The sequence below is a fragment of the Bubalus bubalis genome, chromosome 11 (genome assembly GCF_019923935.1).
Source record: "Bubalus bubalis isolate 160015118507 breed Murrah chromosome 11, NDDB_SH_1, whole genome shotgun sequence".
Taxonomy (NCBI): domain Eukaryota; kingdom Metazoa; phylum Chordata; class Mammalia; order Artiodactyla; family Bovidae; genus Bubalus; species Bubalus bubalis.
The window spans coordinates 89738905-89758452 of record NC_059167.1 but is presented as its reverse complement, the minus strand read 5'-3'; the positions used below and the strand labels follow the sequence as shown (position 1 = coordinate 89758452).

The 19548-nt window shown below is 49.4% G+C and overlaps 1 protein-coding gene across 10 annotated transcripts in view; it reads right to left on the bottom strand.

Annotated features, from left to right (window-relative positions):
- Positions 1–11448, bottom strand: part of MEGF11 (multiple EGF like domains 11) — a 315087-nt gene extending 303639 nt beyond the window's left edge. For all 10 annotated transcript variants that reach the window (XM_044925410.1, XM_044925405.1, XM_044925408.2 and 7 more), the window contains exon 1: positions 11308–11448. In XM_044925410.1, coding sequence (XP_044781345.1) covers positions 11308–11326 — 19 coding nt within the window. In that variant the 5' untranslated portion in view covers positions 11327–11448. The remainder of the gene's footprint in view (positions 1–11307) is intronic.
- Between the last annotated feature and the right edge of the window lie 8100 nt (positions 11449–19548).

Here is a 19548-nt window from a genome sequence, read left to right as displayed (position 1 = left end):
GTCCTTTCTGCCTGGAAAGCTCTTTCCCTGGATCTCCCCATGCCTGCCTCCTTCTCGTCATTCTCCCCTGAGATGCTTTTCCTGACCCTGTACACACTCACCCCAGCATCTCCAGCCCCTGGCCTCCCGCCTGGCACAGAGCAGTACTGGATGAATATCTGCTGAATGAATGTGTAAGTGAAGGAAGTTACCGAAACGTATAGCTTCGAGGAGGAGCACACAGCAGGAGCAGGCAAAATGGCTCCTGAGGAGGTGGAGTTCCAGTTCCCTGCCACCCTGTGCCCCCTGCCCTGGACACACTAAACTTGGCCATGGTCCCTGTGGTTGCAGCCAAGGCAGAAGTCTGAGGAGCATCCTCTCTCCCCATGTACAGCCTCAGCCCTGCCTTCCACAGCTGCAGTGAGCAGAGCCACAGCAAACTGAGCATCCTGACAGGGGCCAACAGCCCCAAGGTGATGGACCATCCCTCCCACAGCTGGGGGTAGCAAAGGAAACCCTCCAAGTCCAGGGGCAGCCAGAACAAAGGAGGCTGTGTCCCAAGACAACCCAGAAGGGGACTCGATTTTACTATCATGAGGCTTCATACCCTCTTGATAGTAAAGGGTCCATAAGGGTCCACACGGGTTTTCCAGGTGGTGCTAAGGGTAAAGAACCCACCTGCCAATGCAGGAGACATAAGAGATTTGGGTTTGATCCCTGGGTTGGGAAAACTCCTGGAGGAGGGCATAGCTACCCACTCCAGTATTCTTGCCTGGAAAATCCCATGGACAGAGAAGCCTGGTGGGCTATAGTCCATAGGGTTGCACAAAGCCAGACATGGCTGAAGCGACTTAGCACTCACACACACGGATCCACACCCCGTTCCCCTACTTCATTTTTACAGCTAAGAGCAGACTGCAGCTCAAATGGTTATTTCTCTGACCCCTGCAGCCCCTGTCCAGCCATCAGGCCTGCCCGTTAGACACTTATGAACCTCTCCTTTGCAGCATTCTCCACAGCTCTGTGTACGATTATTTATGATTGATCCTGTGCCATTCAATAGAGTAGCCACTAGCCACACATCCTATTGAGCATTTGAAATGTGACAAGTGTATATTGAGAAATGCAATAGGTGTAAAATACCTCATTAATAATCTTTAATGTTGATTATACTTTAAAAGGATAATATTTTGCATATAATGGATTAAATAAGATGTATTATGAAAATTAATGTCACTTTGCTCTTGTTACCCTTTTTTCTGGCTATGCAGCTTGTGAGATCTTAGTTCCCCAACCAGGGATTGAACCCACACACACCCTCAGCAGTGAAAATGCAGGGTCCTAACCACTGGACTACCAGGGAATTCCCTCTCTTTTTTTGTTTACCATTTTTAATAAGGCTACTAGAAAATTTTAAATCACACATGCAGCTGGCATTTGTGGCTTACATCGTGAATCTATTGACCCGTGTTGATCTGGTCAACGCCCGGCTCTATCACTCTGTGTCTCTCCCGCTCACCACCACACAGACTTTTGGAGGTGACCAGGCCTCCAAAGCATTGTATAGGGCTTAGTCCATCTGAGGCACTCAAAAAACACGTGCTGAGTGATTGAATGCCAGGCTGTCCATCCTGATTGCAGGAAAAGGAAATGATGCGAATAAGCCACCTGATTTCTCTGACTTCAGCCCCCATCCCCTCATCTTCCCCCCACTCTGCCAACAAAGACCCCAGCCCAGATGTCTGGACCCTAGACACTTGGTTAGGACCAACAGAGCCAAACATGCAAGGAAAGGTCCGCCTTGGCACTCTGAGCATTCTGCAAAGTCTCTCTCCCCATCCCAGCCCTGCCTCTCTCCCTTCTTTTCTTTCTTTCTCTTTCTCTCTCTCTGAAATATCATTTCTCATAGTTTGGAATGAAACCCATTATTCCCAATTAACCTGCTGTGAACCCACATTACTTGCTGGTTTGCCCATAATTATTCATCCATAATAATAGCTAAAGTAAATTCTGGCGGTCTCAGCGAACACTGACATCTCCTTTGGGAAAACTTTCAAAGATGCCATGTCCTTGGTTCCTTATCTACAGCTTCCCTGCCCTGTTTTGTTTCATTTTAATTTTTGTAGTTAAGTCTTGAGAAGAAAGCATCCCAGACCAGAATAAGTCCACCCCAATATCAGGTTATTGGAGATTCTGACAGTGCTGTCCCATACCTGCTACCTGCAGGTGCTGGAACAGAAGCCAGACTACAGCACTTGGGCCATAAGGATAAGTCACACACAGATAATTTTTGCAATTAGTCAGTCCTTCTCCAGGTTCCCTTTTTTCCTGCTGTCCTGGGAACTGGGCTCTGCAAGTCCACAGAAAGCATAAATCCTGGGCACAATTTACTTTGGGTCATCAGATGTAATTTACTAAGAGACTATCTGCCAAAAAAAAAAAAATCCAGAAGGAAACCTACGTTGTCATTTTAACTTAAATGTGGCTCCTTTTGGCCATCTTTCTACCTAAAAAGCTGTATTAAAGACGCAGTGTCCCTATAACCACACAATAATAACAGCTGCAGTAAGGCTTGAGTCAAGACCTGGGGTAGGCAATGGCGGAGGGGAAGATGGAGTAAAAACTGAGAGGGGAAGGGCTCTGAGATAATGCCTCCTTCCTGAAGCCCCTCAGTCTCCGGGGGATTTCGGTCCAGAAGGGGAGAGCTCTCAGATTCCTGCATTCTGCAAAGGAGATGAGCTAAACAGGTAGTGGGTGGGGTGGGGTGGGGAGAAGCATAAGCAAGACACTAACAACAGGCTCTATTTAGGGTCACTCTTCCCCTTAAGTGGAGAAGGTGATGGCACCCCACTCCAGTACTCTTGCCTGGAAAACCCCATGGATGGAGGAGCCTGGTAGGCTGCAGTCCATGGGGTCGCAAAGAGTCAGACACCACTGAGCGACTTCACTTTCACTTTTCACTTTCATGCATTGGAGAAGGAAATGGCAACCCACTCCAGTGTTCTTGCCTGGAGAATCCCAGGGACGGGAGAGCCTGGTGGGCTGCCGTCTATGGGGCCACACAGAATTGGACACAACTGAAGCGACTTAGCAGCAGCAGCAGCTTCCCCTTAAGAGAGCAGGGTCTCTCAAAGGGAACGCCTAGATGGTGGACAGTCTGAGCTGAATCAACACAGTGGCTTCAGCGGCTAAGGTCCCACTGAACTAGCGAGTTCACCTTTCTAGAAGGGTGGTCTTTGGGCACACTGTTTGGCTTCTCGGGGCTTCAGGCTCCTGACTATAAAATGCAGATCAAACCTTTCTTGCAAAGTGAGCTGAGCTGTGAGGATAACATGAGAATTTTTTTTAAGTGCTCTGTAGCTTGTGGCAGTGTTAGTAGCTCAGTCATGTCCGATTCTTTGTGACCCCATGGACTGTAGCCCGCGAGGCTCCTCTGTCCATGGAATTCTTCAGGCAAGAAAACTGGAGTGGGTAGCCATTCCTTTCTCTAGGGGATCTTCCCCACCCAGTGATTGAACCCAGGTCTCCAGCACCGCAGGCGAATTCTTTACCATCTGAGCCACCAGTGAATCCTGAAGTTTGAAATGTTAGGCAAAGGGAAGGGATTCTGATTCTCATCCCTGATGGAATGAAAGGGGGCGGCCAGGGAGGCTCTGAAAGCCTTTGCAGCAAATACTCTTACCTGCCATCTGCCCTGTGGGTGGCCTCCTACCATCCCCACCTCCCACCACAAGAAGCGCCCTCAGCTGACTGCTGCCACCTGTCCAGGAGATTAGAAACTCCCCTTCCTGGGACTTCCCTGGTGGCTCAGACAGTAAAGCGCCGCCTACAATGTGGGAGACCTGGGTTTGATCCCTTGGTCGGGAAGATCCTCTGGAGAAGGCAATGGCAACCCACTCCAGTACTCTTGCCTGGAAAATCCCATGGATGGAGGAGCCTGGTAGGCTACAGTCCACGGGGTGGCAAAGAGTCGGATACAACTGAGCGACTAAACTTTCACTTTCCTGACAGCTGACAGTCAGCAACTGACAGATACAAAAGACCCACTCTGACCAGGGGATCACTCTGAGTTCTGGTTCAGGTTCCAGAACCTTCTTCTTTACTGGAGGCCATGTCCTTACCGGCCTCCTTTCCCTTCCCCTCCCTCCATCCCTCCCCACCCCCACCAGTGTTCTGAATCCCTGCCACAGCCTCTGCTTCCTGAGGAAGCCACTGAAGACGCCTCCTTCAAAGAAAGGGCCTCTTGGGCGCCTGTGGCTGCTGTGGGAGTCATAGTGACCAGGGTGCTGAGGGGTCCGCTGTGAAGGATGGGGGGAGGGGGCCCCGGGGAGCCAGCATTTCTGCCCAACCCACTATGCCAGAGAGAAGGCCAGAAAAGACAGAGGAGCAGAAAAGCCGGGGCTGGGAGCGGGGGCCAGGCTCCCACCAAGGTGGAGGGCATGGCCTTGCCTCTGGGACCCTGGTCCTGCTCCCATAATGCTGGGGCTGATGTAAGATGGTGACAAAGAGATGAAGAGGACTGTGGGTCCCTTATTTGAAATCCATTATTCAATTGCGGGTCTGTCCAAGATACAGAGACCCTAACCCTACACTGCCCAGTACTTCGCACAGGGTGGGGGTCCCAGGAGAAGGGGGGGGGGGGAGGGGCGGCGCTGGGTTGGGTTCTGGGTCACCAAGTCTCAGTCACGAAATTCTCTCTAGTGAGGCCCTTTTCCTAACCCAGGAAGACCACGCTGACTTCCTCCACCCACCAGGCTCCCCAGACCCGACCTGGGGGCATCCCCAGCCAACCCACCCTGCTCTCTGAGAGGGTCGGGACCTACGGGTTCCCTTTCCTCATCCATTCCTTCCCTGCACCCCGGCCATCCTCGTCACACTCTCGTCAATAGCTCCTTTCACAAGGTCGTCATTACCCACTAATTGTCCAAAATTTCATTCCCTCATCCTTTTTGGTTAAGGATTGATTTAAGGAATGAGTTCAATATCCCTGCCGTCTCCAAGTGCTTATTAATTCCCGGCGCCTCCAGCTCCCCGCGCGGAGCCCGCTCACCCCGCGCCGCTTCGCCCCTCGCTGATTGGTAAAGCCCCGGCTTTTAGGCCCGCGGGATGGGAGGCCTAATGTGCACTAATCTATCATTACTTCACGCGGCTGGCAGAGTGACGGATGGCGGGGGCACGGCGCGGGAGGCAGAGGGCCCTCCGCCCCCTTCCAGGACCGGGCTGCAGTGGAAGTTTGCTCTGCCGCAGGAGGATGACTGGTACCTTTACGGAGCCGGGCAGGGGACGCCCTGTCCCCAGGAGCAGAGACCCAGGACGCCAGCGGAAATCAACAGACGCCCGCCCCTCACCCTGCCTCCCTCGGACAGCCTCTCCCAGTAGCCGCACTGTACAATCCCTCATGGGCTAGATGTGGCCCATTCCCTCCCCAGGCTACTCTGTGGTCTGAGAGGCCGACTTGCCGGGATGGCGTCCGCGAGCAACCATGCCCTCGCTTGCGCCGATGGGGAGTCCCAGCAGCAAATGGGAAGGAAGAGATTGAGGTCGGTGATTACTTGACTCTCCTTTTCTCTCTCCTAGTACTGCCTTCCTCTATCCTTCAGCTCCAGGCCCTACACTCACTCTCTGGGGGGCGGGGACACTGCACATCTCTCATGCAGGGTCCCTATACTCTGCCCCCACCTTTGCAAGATCTCTTTTCTGCTGGACCCTGACCAATATACCTCATTTTGCCAAAGGAAGAGACTGAGGCTCGGAGAGGATCCGGGCTTGCTGTTAGTCACACAATGAATGTATGGCAGGGCTGGCTGCAGAACTCATGTCTTCTGGCCGTGTCTAACAAGGTTGGCCCACCTGCCCATTCTGTCTACTCCTTTTTGATCCCTAGCTTAGGTGCGCTGCCTTAACCATAGCACGCATTTGGGGAGAGGAGGGGTGGGAATGGTCCAAGGGAGATCTCTGTAGGCAGGTGGCCAGGGGGCTTGGGAGGAACAAGTTCAGGGTGCTGTCAGGGCTCCTGTCACAGAAGGTAATATCAGCTCAAATGTTCCCCCTTCTCGGCAGCTTCCAAATGCTGAGGCAGCCCCCTCAGAGGTGCTCTGTGGCCTGGGACACTGTTTCCTCCAGTCTTTATGCTTGCCCACTCAGGAAACAGTGCATCTCCCCAAAATGCCAAACTTCTGGCCATGTCTACCACAATCAAACCCCAAATAGATTAGGGGTCCAAAATTTCACCAAAGGACTCTCTTTTTACAAAAGCCCTTCTTTACAAAAAATGATTATTTAGTTAGTAAATTTCTATTCCAGCTTCTCCAGTGGGCCAGAGACTAATCTAGGCCCTGGAGTTAGACTAGTGAAGGATGTCAACAGCCAATTGTAACTAACAGTGGAATAAAATAAGGTCTACTAAGCTGAGGACCTGGGCTGCCGTCTATGGGGTCGCACAGAGTCAGACACGACTGAAGCGACTTAGCAGCAGCAGCAGCAGCAAGCTGAGGACCAACGCCTGATTCTCTCCCCTGCTCAACCCCGCAGGAAAGAGGCAGTGGGGTCCAGAGAGACGACACCAAACCTTGTGAGCTGTTCAGGAAAGGTCCAACCCTCCTTCTCACCGAGACCCACAGGAAAGCCCCCTGGCCACCTACCTGCAGAGATCACCCTTGGATCATTTGCCACAAGTCAACAGCCCATCCCGGAGAAGGCAATGGCACCCCACTCCAGTACTCTTGCCTGGAAAATCCCATGGACAGAGGAGCCTGGTGGGCTGCAGTCCATGGGGTTGCTAAGAGTTGGACATGACTGAGCAACTTCACTTTCACTTTTCACTTTTATGCATTGGAGAAGGAAATGGCATCCCACTCCAGTGTTCTTGCCTGGAGAATCCCAAGGACGGCGGAGCCTGGTGGGCTGCCATCTATGGGGTCACACAGAGTCGGACGCGACTGAAGCGACTTAGCAGCAGCAGCAGCAGCAGCAGCCCATCCCAGCAGATGAAGGCAATATTCCCTTCAATTACCAGAGGTCTCTCCTCCAAAGCTGTTGTCCTCAAAGGGGCTGGCCACACCTCCTCCCTTTGCCTGAGACACATGCACTCACGTGTGCTGTCTCCCTGAGAAAAGATCCTCCCTCTAGGCTTCAGGACATTTGGTGATGGGTCGCCTGCTCAGGGCTTTTTGCTCTATTCTTGGCAACTCATTCTATTCCAGAGGGATTGGGAACCTAAGGAGACTGCCAAGTCCACATTTACCTGGGCCAAATCCAAAAGTCATCAGCAGATCCTGTGTCCATTGCCACCTGGAGGTGGAATAGGCAGTCACCCAAAAAGTCTCACCCAAAAGTCAGAGTGAGGCCAAAGATTGGAAATGGGCTGGGGAGAGAGGACTAGGGTTGTTCTATTACAGACCTCTGGGAACAGCCCCATCCCACCCCTTCCAAGAGAAGAATGAAGCATGGATGCAGGGCCTAGTCAAGAAAAAACTGGCCTTGGTGAACTGAGGCATGGTCCCTGGGAAAACCTCTGGGCTAGGGATCAAAAGAGCTGGATCTTTGCCCAAGCCTGCCACTGAGTCCTTCCCCGACCTGGCCTCTTCTGTAGAAGGGCGGGTTGGATCAGATGAACCCTAGTGCTGTAAGTGATATGATTCTGTGCAATTTTCCAGAGAAAGGGAAGACCAGTGGCCTAAACCCTGATACTATATAATCTGGAAAACCATAGTTATATCCTTCCTGAAACCCAGCCCAGCCCCACCCCTGGACCTGTCTCTGCTATTAGAAGATGCTGCCCCTAGGAGCTGCCCCACTCCTCTCAAAAGGACCCAGAGCCCCCTTTCCAGGCAGGCGCTTCCTTTCCTAGCCCCACCTCCATTCCCCAGGCCACCCTCCTTCAAGCCTGAATATCTAGAACTGCACTAGCCAGCTGAGCAGCCACCTGTGTCTATTTAAGCTAATTTTCATTAATCTGAGTAAAACTCAGATCCTCAGTCACACAAGCCACATTTCAAGTGCTCAGCTGCTACACAGACTAGCGGCTACCATATTGGAAAGTGTAGATATAAAACATTTCCATTACTGTGGAAAGTTCTTTTGGACAACACTGGTCTAAAAATTCACCTTTGTTTTCACAAAGGGCTTCCTCTGGCTTCCCTAATTTCTTCCTGCTTCAGAGTCAGCCCATGTTCTCTAGCCTTCTGCTCTGGGGAGGATCCTAGGTGGTTTTAGAATGGACCTTGGCCACAAGTAACCAAGGAGTGGTGGTTCCTATCTGCCTGAGAGGTAGCCCTAGATACTTGGGTCACCCACGGAAGCATTTGAGAGGAGGACAGTCAGTTCAACAATCATCCAATACCTGAGAGAAGTTACTCAATATTCATGAGCATTCCTTAGCCAGTCACCTCCTTCTTCCCCACTTGATATGTCCATTGCTAATTCTCCCTGTTCAAAGATGCTAAACCTTGAAAAGAGGCAGAGGAGAAAGAGCCAGAGAGTATTTTCGGAGTCCCATGATTTGAGAGATTTCTGCTGATGTGAGTAAAGAAGCTTAGACAACGCCAGAGAAAGAACGTCCCTGGTGTTGTCTCCAAGTTTCCAGTCCAGGGGGCACAGGTTCAATCCCTGGTCTGGGATCTAAGATCCTGTATGCCATGTGGTGTAGCAAAAAAATAAATAAATAAATAATAAATGAAAAAAAAAAAAAAACAGAAGAAAACCCCAGAGATCATTTTAGGGTTCTCCTCTTCCCAGAAACTTTTCATATACATGGCTGGAAAAATCCCCACAAGGGGTTAAAAGCCAAGAAAATACCTTCTCTGATAGCACAGAAGTCTGGGAGGATTCGGGGTTGGGTAGCAGGATCCAGAGAGCTAAATGGGTTATCCAGAAATTACAAGAGCCTTTTAAAAGTAGAAAACATATCATATGTCAAGCCTATAATGTATAGACAGTAACTATTTTTGACTGAATATTTTTGTGTTTAATTTTGTGGTGACGATCTCCTTTACATCATGGATTCAGCAATCACTCTTCCCCTTGCTTAATATGCACAGTCATCTTTCTCCTCCTATGTCACATATTCAATAATTCCTCTCCTTTGGTTCCAGGGGTGGTGAGATGAGAGGAATGTCACTTTTTAAATTGATAACAGCTGTGTTTTTTTTTTTTTACAATTTCACCTGGACCAATGCCTTGTAAATAGCTCGAGCTCCAAAAAAGCAACATGGGCGGATGGGGGCTCAGTTTGTCCTGATCCCCAACTCAGCAGCCTTTTTGAGGCCTTTTCTCTGAGGACGAGATATGCCTCAGGAACCTGCTGCTGCTGCTAAGTCGCTTCAGTCGTGTCCGACTCTGTGGGACCCCATAGATGGCAGCCCACCAGGCTCCCCTGTCCCTGGGATTCTCCAGGCAAGAACACTGGAGTGGGATGCCATTTCCTTCTCCAATGCATGAAAGTGAAAAGTGAAAGTGAAGTCGCTCAGTCCTATCCGACTCTTAGTGACCCCATGGACTGCAGCCTACCAGGCTCCTCCATCCATGGGATTTTCCAGGCAAGAGTACTGGAGTGGGGTGCCATTGCCTTCTCTGCTCAGGAACCTACGAGACCACAAAAGGGAGTGTTGAGCAACTGTGAAGGTCCATCCCAGCCAGTGGAGGACACCTGGCCGCCACGTGAAAATAGGCTTTTGTGTGGGGCAGGTTCCACCACGGTCTATTGAGTTTACTGTGGACTCTGACTCTGTTCATATCTGTGAGCACTTGTGTCTGAATTCCCAAATGTTGACTCTGCTTCCCCTCAGATGTACAAGAGTGGACAGCAGTCAGGATAGCAAGACCTGGGTGAGGAAGCCAGGTACTGAGAACATACAAATTTAAGGAGGCTCTGCCTCTCTCAGGTGCCAACCCTACACTCACAGACCATGAGAGAGCCAGGGTCTCCTTAAATTTTTCAGCCCTAGTTGCCTTGACTGCCTCACCCGGGTCCTGGCTCTTCAGAAAGCCTTACAGATCTGAGAATCAGAATCAGGAGAGAGAGAGAGACAGGAGGTAGGGGAGATTCAACACCATGAAGAACAAGTGACTCAGGAAGGGAGTTCATTAAAATGCTTCAAGGGACTCCAAACTGCAAGAGTGTTTTTTTTAAAGAGAGGAATTTAGCAAGAAATCAATCAACACACATGCTGATAACTTGTTCCATGACAAAAAAGAAACAAAAACCCCATCAATTTCTCAGCCTTTGGGTAGCCAGTGTCTACTGCCACTAATTAATTTTCTAGAACTTTCACTCTCCAGATATCACAAAACATGGTTAATCTGTCAGCCCCAGGAGGCACTGCCAGCACCTGCTTCAGGGGCAGTTGGTGGTTTTGGAACCTGTGCCACATGAGGAGGTGGGGCACAGAGGTGCCCAGAGCAAGCTCAGGCTCCCTCATTCTGCCCTCCTCTGTGACATCCTTGCAGCACCTGCTCCACTAAGTGTGCCAGAAGGTAGGACAGCACACGCAGCACAAGCCGCCCTGCCTCGTTGTCCCCAAAAGCAAAATAAAGAGAGTGCATGCAGTTGGCTTCAATTATATTCAGCCTGAATTCATGTTTACCCTGATGGGCACTCAGGCCATGTGCTCTCGACCAATCTGTTTCTGCCCACTTCCCTGGCTGCCCTTGCACAGTGCCTCTGTCTTCACACAAGCACACCCAGTGAAATTCTGGAGGATTACCCTGCAGCCTCCTCCTCTCAGGGCCCCAGCCTGTCTCCCATCACCAAATCAGGGAACAGCCCCCAGAGGCCTCACTAGAGGGGCCTATGACCCAGAAACCTTGCTTTTGACAGTCCCTTCTTCCTGCCAATCGTACAAGCTCATTGACATCTCCCCCAAAGGAACAAAAAAGAACATGAGACCTGATCCTGTAAAGTAAAGCTCCATGGTTGAAAACTCCAGATTAAAACCTCAGATAGGGGACTTATCTGGTGGTCCTGTGGCTAAGACTCCACGCTCCCAGTGCAAGAGGCACAGGTTTGATCCTTGGTCAAGGAACTAAGATCTCACATGCCACGCAGCCAAAAACAAAAAAAATAAAAATAAAACCTCATCTAGTGAAAGACCTAGAACATTCCCCAAGATTCCAGAGCAGATCAGTAGGTGGGGGAAGTGCCCGGAAGCACCCTGGGTTGACCCCTGAGATTTGGCTCACCTTCCTGGGGAGGTGACTGAGGGGAGGCAGACATTCCAGGTATTCCCTTCTCAGAGCACAGGAACCCCACACACAACCCCCTCCATAAAGCCCAAGCAGTGGGGTAGGGGTGTCTTTCTCCTTCACGGTGGCCCAGGAGCCCTCACTCACCCCACAGGGAGGAGGTCATGGTCTCATCCTCCTCTTCAACTTGACTTGTAGTTTCCCTTTGTATTTATTTATTTTTGTCTGTTTCTTCAAACAGTATGTGCCTAGAATGAATCCCAGGCTCTCTCTGGCAAGGAAAAAAAAAAAAGGAGCACGGAGGGGAAATGTGAGAGCAGTAATCCATTGTAACACTTTAGGGGAAACTGCAAGCAATTTCCATTCTATTGATCCTCCCCGGGCATCAAAGCCACACTGAGTTTATTTGGAAAATTAAATTCTGGAGCGTGTAGCATGAGGGGACTCTAGTTAAGTTGTCTAGCTCTATGGCCACAATTTAATTACGATCTTACTCTGACTGACCACTTAAATACAGTAGAGGGCCAGGACACCACGGAGGCACCCAGGTCCCAGCCCAGTTTGGGGGCCCTTGAATGTGGCCCCACGCCCACCCATCTGCAGCAGAAGAGCTGGGGAATCTCAATTACCCTCAGTCCACTGCATCTCAGCACATTCAGGCTATTGCTTATTTACATTTTAACCTAGGTGAGTTTTTAACTGGATATCTTCATTAAAACATAAACATGCGCTAAATCAGTCTCATCTGTGGCGTTTATGCCTTTCTCCAAAGTAAGATTTTGATCTTAACAAACACTGTTTCATTAGAAACAAAGTAATGTATATTACACACTAACTGGAAGCAAGGAATCAAAGTCCAATTCCAGAGTTGCCTGCAGTTCTCAGGCTCTGGAGGTTCACAGACAAGTGAAATGGCTACACAACTGCTTGCACACTCACACACACACACACACTGAAACCCATGTACATTAGAGGGTCTGGCAGACATTCACCAATTCTTTATTTAGTCACTTAAAGCAGGGGTCCCCACACTCCTGGATCTACTGCCTTATGATCTGAGGTGGGATTGACGTAATAAAAATAGAAATAAAGTGCACAATAGATGTAATGCACTTGAAGCATCCTGAAATTATCCCCCGCCCTCAGTCCACGAAATATCTTCCACGAAATCGGTCCCTGGTGCCAAAAAGTTTGGGGACTACTGACTTAAAGGATTTTTCGGTATTTTCTATTATCTTCTCCTATCATCCCAGTTTCATGAACACTGGGGATGCAAGATGATAGTCTTACACTGTTGATAATCACTACACTGTTTTCATTTTCTTACTCTCATCTGTGAAAACTTGGTCACAGCCCAGCACAAATCCACACGCCACCCTTGGGAACCACTAGCATAGACTAATTTTTCTTAAGTAATTTTTTGTTTAGAGATGATGCTGGGAAACAGGTGTGATCTCTGCTTGCTTCCCATCAGCCCAGGTAACTGAGAGCGGAGCTCACTTTCATAGCAGTCCAGAGGAACAAACCTCATGGTCTTTGGGTTCCTTCAGCGCTGACCTGTGTATTGTTAGTCGCTCAGTGTCCTGACTCCTTGCGACCCCATGGACTGAAGCCCACCAGGCTCCTCTGTCTGTGGAATTCTCCAGGCAAGAATACTGGAGTGAGTTGCCAGTCCCTTCTCCAGGGGATCTTCCCAATCCAAGACTGAACCCGTGTCTCCTGCATTACAGGTGAATTCTTTACTATCTAAGCCACCAGCACTGACCTATTTGCCCACAAATGAGGCAGAGTTCCCCCAAAGTTCTCTTGGGTAACCAGCCAGGCCTTCTACCTTAAGCCTCACAAACCCGGCACGCAGCCTGGCATGTTATAGAATCCTACATAACAGTTACTGAATGTCATTGAAAAGTCATTGAGTGGTCCCCTTATCCACAGAAGAACCCTGCCCCCAGATGCTCCCAGCCTCCTCTTCTGCAAGGATGTCTCTCTCAGGATACCAGCATGTAGAAGAGGGAGGGAAGTAAAGTCTTCCAATGACCCCAGAGCCAAAGGTAAATAGACTTCTCCCCTCGCCTCCCTCCACCACGTGCTTACTCCACAGACTCACTGGCCCTGCGATTCCTTTGAAAGAAGTGACTTTTCCTGCCTATTGTTGGCACCGAGGTAAGAATGAGTGGCAGACAGAGCCACCGTGCTTGATCCAGCAGGCCCCACCAGAAGGAACATCAGCAGTATTTGACAAGCTGACCAGCTCCCCTGAGGACAGGACTGTCATTAAGCCAAGAGGGAAATCATTACCTGATCTATAAATGATTACACGGGAGTAGGAACTGTCACTCCCTTCTGAGGAGTTTGCAGAATCGGGATTTTAAACAGAGCTGCAAACTGGTACAACACTCAGCTCCCTGGAGCAGGTGGTATACTATTCACAGGGAAAAAAAAAAAAAATCAGAAGTTAAGGCACTTCATGAGCTCAGGGGAAAAGAGAAGGTCTTAGGGACTCTGACTATCAAAGGATTTCAGACTACCATCGGTGTCAGCCAGAAACTTAACTCAAAGGAGAACAACTATTCAGATCTTCTGCCTGACAGTTTGGAGACCCACAACTGGCTGTCTTTCCACCAGCAAAACAAGCGACTGGAATCAGAGCTGCAGGCAACTGGGGTCATTCAGTCAAAGACACTCCTTTTTCAAAGATGGAGACTCAGGTTCAAGCTACAAAAGTGAAGCTATTTGTGGTAGAGGGGAGCTGGAGACATCTTATGGGTCCCTCATCCACCACTGGGAGAATGGATAAGTAACAGGTGGAAAACACACACAGAGAACTCCGCATCAGTAAGAAACCACGGACTGAACGCACCGAGAGCTGCACGGTGGGTCCCAAAACACGGTGCTGAGTGAGAAATGCTGGGAATGGAAGGAGGCTTGTAGCACAATAAATGTATGTAATTTTAAGTCACATACTCACACAGAATGACACTACATATTTCACAAGGACACTCGCAGATTTTATAACATATTCCAACCACAGTAGAGTGGGTGGCTACAGGAGAGAATGAGAGGGGAGATGAGGGGGGAAATACACAAAGGCCACATGAAGAAGGATGATGACACTGAGCTATTATATTAACTGAGTGCAATTAACGCAACTCAACTTCTCACACCTGCAGTTCACAAAGAAAATAAAGAAACTGAGGGCCAGAGAGCATGAGACAGCGCTTCTCATCTTGCAGCCCCATGCACTGTAGCCCGCCAGGCTCCTCTGTCCACGGGATTTTCCAGGCAAGAATACTGGAGTGGGTTGCCATGCCCTCCTCCAGGGGATCTTTGCGACCGAGGGATGGAAACCATGTCTCCTGAATTAGCAGGTGGATTCTTCACCAGAGTCCTGAGGATCTTGTTAAAATTCAGGTTTGGAGCAAGTAGGGTTGTGGTGGGGCCTGGGGTTCTGCATTGCTAACAAGCTCCCGATGAATATGTTGCAGGTCCTTGGACCCCAATTTGAGCTGCCAGGGCTTAGGAGGTTCACTTAAGAACACCAATACAGTATACTAACGCATATATATGGAATTTAGAAAGATGGTAACAATAACCCTGTGTACGAGACAGCAAAAGAGACACTGATGTATAGAACAGTCTTATGGACTCTGTGAGAGAGGGAGAGGGTGGGAAGATTTGGGAGAATGGCATTGAAACATGTAAAATATCATGTATGAAATGAGTTGCCAGTCCAGGTTCGATGCACGATACTGGATGCTTGGGGCTGGTGCACTGGGACGACCCAGAGGGATGGAATGGGGAGGGAGGAGGGAGGAGGGTTCAGGTTGGGGAACACATGTATACCTGTGGCGGATTCATTTTGATATTTGGCAAAACTAATACAGTTATGTAAAGTTTAAAAATAAAATAAAATTAAAAAAAAAGATACACATGACATAAAAAAAAAAAAAAATGAGCAGCAAAGTCCAAGGAAGAACCTACATGCCTAATATGGATACATTTCAAGGTAATTATGTTCATGAAAGAAGACAGGCAAAAAAGAGTACATTATCATAATGTATGCTTCCATTTATATAAACTTCTAGAACATGCATACTCATCCATAATGAAAAAAGGCAGCTCTGTAACCACAGAGCTGGGACATGGGCCTGGGGGATGGATGAGTCACAAAGGAAACGTTTTGGGATAATGAATATATTGACTATCTTGATTGTGGCGATGGGTTTTTCAGATGTATACACATGTCAAAACATCAAATTGTACACTCCAAATACATGCAGTTTACTCTGCATCAATTGTACTTCAGTTAAACTGAAAGCAAACAAAAAGGATCTGTGCCCTCCTCTCCACCCACCACACTGAAAATGCTGTGTTTGCATTTCAAGCTGAGTGGGACAGTTTTTAGCTAGCCAAGGCTCTCATGGCTGGAACCCGTCCCTTTGTCTCCTCCCAGGCTCCCACCTGAGCTCCAGGGCCACATCTACCCCCAAGTCTGCTTAGGAATCATGCTCTGATTCCACCCTGCTCAGTCCTCCTCTGCTTATCCATTCTGCCTCCTCCCACCACCACCTTAAAATCCTTCAAGATGGCAGGGTGTAAAGACCACAAGTCATGCCCTGCCCTGGGCACCTCCTACCCCCTCCAACCCCTCTTACCCTCTGAGAAGCCGTGTCCTCCCATTCTCCACCCCAGCCATGCAGACTTTCTTTTAGTTCTCCCAGATCACTATCTCTTTAAAAAACTTGAAGTACAGTTGATTTACAGTGTTGTGTTAATCTCAGGTATACAACACAGTGATTCAGATATATTCAGATGTATCACTTCAGTCATGTCCAACTCTCTGCAACCCTACGGACTGGATGGCATCACTGACTCAATGGACATGAGTTTGAGTAAACTCCGGGAATTGGTAATGGACAGGGAGGCCTGGCATTGCTGCAGTCCATGGGGTCGCAAAGACTCAGACATGACTGACTGACTGAAATGAACTGAACTGGACTGTAACCCACCAGGCTCCTCTTTCCATGGGATTCTCTAGGGAAGAATACTGGAGTGGTTTGCCATGCCTTTCTCCAGGGGGTCTCCCCAACCCAGGCCTCAAACTTGCATCTCCTACATCTCTTGTAGGTGGGCTCTTTACCACTAGCGCTATCTGGGATTTATATATATATATATATATATATATATAAAACTTCTCAGATCCTCACATTTTTTTAATTAAAAAAGAATTTGGGCCATACCACAGAGCATGTGAGAGCTTAGCTCCCCAACCAGGGATTAAGCCCACGCCCTCTGCATTGGAAGCGTAGAGCCTTAACCACTGGACTTCCAGGGAAGTCTCAGATTTTCACACTTTTTTTCCCTAAAAATAATTACAGGTTGTTACAAAATATTGAGTAGAGTTCCCTGTGCTATACAGTGGTCCTTGTTGGTTATCTATATAATATTTAGTAGTGCATATATGTTAATCCCAAACTCCTAATTTTATCCCTAAATTTATCCCTCCCCTACACCTTTCCTCGCCGTAAGTTTGTTTCCTATATCTGTGGGTCTGCTTCTGTTTTGTAAATAAGTTCATTTGTATCATTTCTTTTTAGATTCCATATATAAGCTATATCATATCTTTGCCCCCACTGTGGATCTCTGTCCCTAACACGCTTCGCCCCTCCCCATCCCTCTTGCCCAGTGAATTTCCACACATCCTCTAGTCCCAGTTCAGGTGTCTCTTCCTCAGCCTCTCCCCTGGCCTCCCCTACATTGGCGCCACCATCCAGACCAGTTTCTCTGCTCTACGCTTTCCTAGAACCATGTTCCTTTCCTTCCAAGCACGTGGTCCAGTGTGCCGCCACACCGTCTCTAGTGTGAGAACGTGACCGAGGTCTGTCCCTTCTCTGCACTGTGAGCCCAGGGAGGGGGCACCACGTCTATTTTGCTCACCTCTCTGCCCAGCTCCTAACACAGTATCTGACACACAGGAGGTGAACCATAAATACTCAGTTGTTGAATGTTTAGTGAATGCCCCTAAAGGGTCTGCGCCATCCCTGGGCAGACATGTCTAGGATTGGGGCATGGCCCCTTGCGGGCCCCTGCTATCTCAAGTTCTGCGGAGGTGACCCGATGATGTGCCCAGTGGAGACCGGAGAGATCTGAAAGGTCTCCCTCATGTCCAACCCAATCCTTAATCTTCCTTTCAAAGCACGCTTTGCATAAAGCAAACAGCATATTCACTTTGGGGGGATTTTTTTCTTTTCACAATTTCAACATCACTGTGTTTGGATATAATCATTTTCTTTCTGGGCTTGTATCCCAAACTCTGGCAGGGTCGGTGAGAGGAGGAAGATAAGTTGCAGAGGACAATCTGGACTTCTACAAACGTCCCCTCTGGCCAGGCAGGCTCACTGCCATGGAGATGAGGCAGCCAAGCCTTGGGACTTACTCTCTGTCGGGAGCAAAGACTCAGAAGATCAGAGGGGGCCCCCCAAAGAGGGGGTGGTGGTCAGAGAGGGGACAGGAGCAGAGACACGAGGAGACAAATGGGTGCCTCGTAGGGAATAAAGGGCAGGGGACAGGGGGCAGTGGGTCAGCAACCAGGCACCAGGTAAACTGGGCTCATTGGAAGCAGAGCCAAGTTGCAGAGACTCTTGAAGAGCCCTAGGAATTAAAGAGGTGGGGGGCCACACACAGGGCTCCAAGGGTTGGGCAAACAGCCAGGCATCGTGAGACCCCAAGTGGTGAGACTAACCCAAGCAGCCCCCACTCCCACCCCTGAGCTTCTCTCCACCATGGGAACCCCCTCCCATTAGCACTTATGGTCTGGTCCTACCCAAATCCTCTCCAGGTGTCAGGACCACTTCAGCAGATGCCGGAGAGGGGGGTGTCTGAGGGGCTAATCTTCTGACCTTTCTTCAGAAGGTTCCACTCTGCCCGGCTCGAGGGGGACTCGGTCATGAATGAGATGCACATGCGCGCAGACCCAAGCCTAAGAGGCCAATCCTGCCACGGCTCCATAGTTCTCAGACTTGCCCCACCGCTTGAGATGTCACAGGGGGAAGGGAAGGAATTTCCCAGCACAGACCCTCTAGGAGGCAAGGAGAGTGATCCATGGTGAGCTGCCCTGAGGGCCGGGAGCCCAGAGTTTTTGGAGGAGCAGCAGCTGACCCCCCTGGGCAGTCAGCAATGGTTCCGTCCCGTCTGCCCCTGGCTTGCCGAACAGTCCTCTCTCCCCTGAGCAGCTGCCCAAAGTCACAGAGGACGGCAATCCTGAGGCATCCCTTCTCTGCCACAAGCCATCAGAACTGGCCTCTGTGATAAAGTAGCTGGCATTATTTTCTGAAGGTTTACAGGTCACTGAAGGTAGCTTCCAGAAAGAGGGCTGGAGGTCAGGGAGCAGACCAGGTCTCTACACATAGTGGGAGCTCAATCTTAAGGAACGGCATGGACTCCCTCGTGTGTATCTGGTTATGGATGTGCTGTAGGCTCCATCACTGAGCGGCCAGGCTGTCTATCACTGAGTGGTACTGACTCTGTTAAGTCAATTACCTGCTGAGCCTGCTCCCACTCACCAAGTATTAGGGAATGAAACAAACCCAAAGGTGAATTCCCCTCAAGCTAATAACAAAATGCTAACTTATGAACAAAGCACTTTCTCTCTTGGCAGCTAGGACAGACATAATTATCACCTTTCTACAAAAGAGGAAACAGGGGCTCAGAGAGGTTAAGAAACTTGTCCAAGGTCATAGAGCTAGTGATGATTGAGCCAGGGCTTAAACTGGAGGCAACACCAGCTTTGATGTAAATCCCATCAACATTTTAACCCCAGTTCTGCCACCTACCAGCTGTGTGACCTTGGATGAGTTCCTTAACCTCTCTGAGCCCCATTTTCCTCTCCAAACAAATGTTTTAATTACTATCTTTCTCACAAGGTACATGGGAGAATAAAAAATAAGCTGTAATATAAGAAATTGATGGCCCATAGAAAGCAGTTAATAAATGTTTGTTTCTTCTTTCCAATTCCAAATCCTAAAATACATTGTTTTGGGACAATTCCAGCAGAGAGGTTACAAAGGACGTTTTTAGTGAAAAAGGAAGCATGTTCTGGAGAGACAGTGGAATCTAGGAACATGTCTGGCCAAGCATTTCTCTATCTTCAGAGCCTGGGTGGTGCAGCTCCTTCTTTTCCCTTCCTCTCCTCTGGCAGGGCAGAGAGAGCAGACCCTCCCAGGTGTGTGTCCCCTTCCTCCACACATACGGAAGCCCGGTCCACTGGCCACTGGGGCACATCCACTGTTCTGCCCCTGAAGGTGGAAGTCTGTCGACTGGAGTCTCACGATCAGGGACCAGGGCGAGGGAGGCTGCTCCTCACACCCAGCCTCTGATGATGCCGGCAAG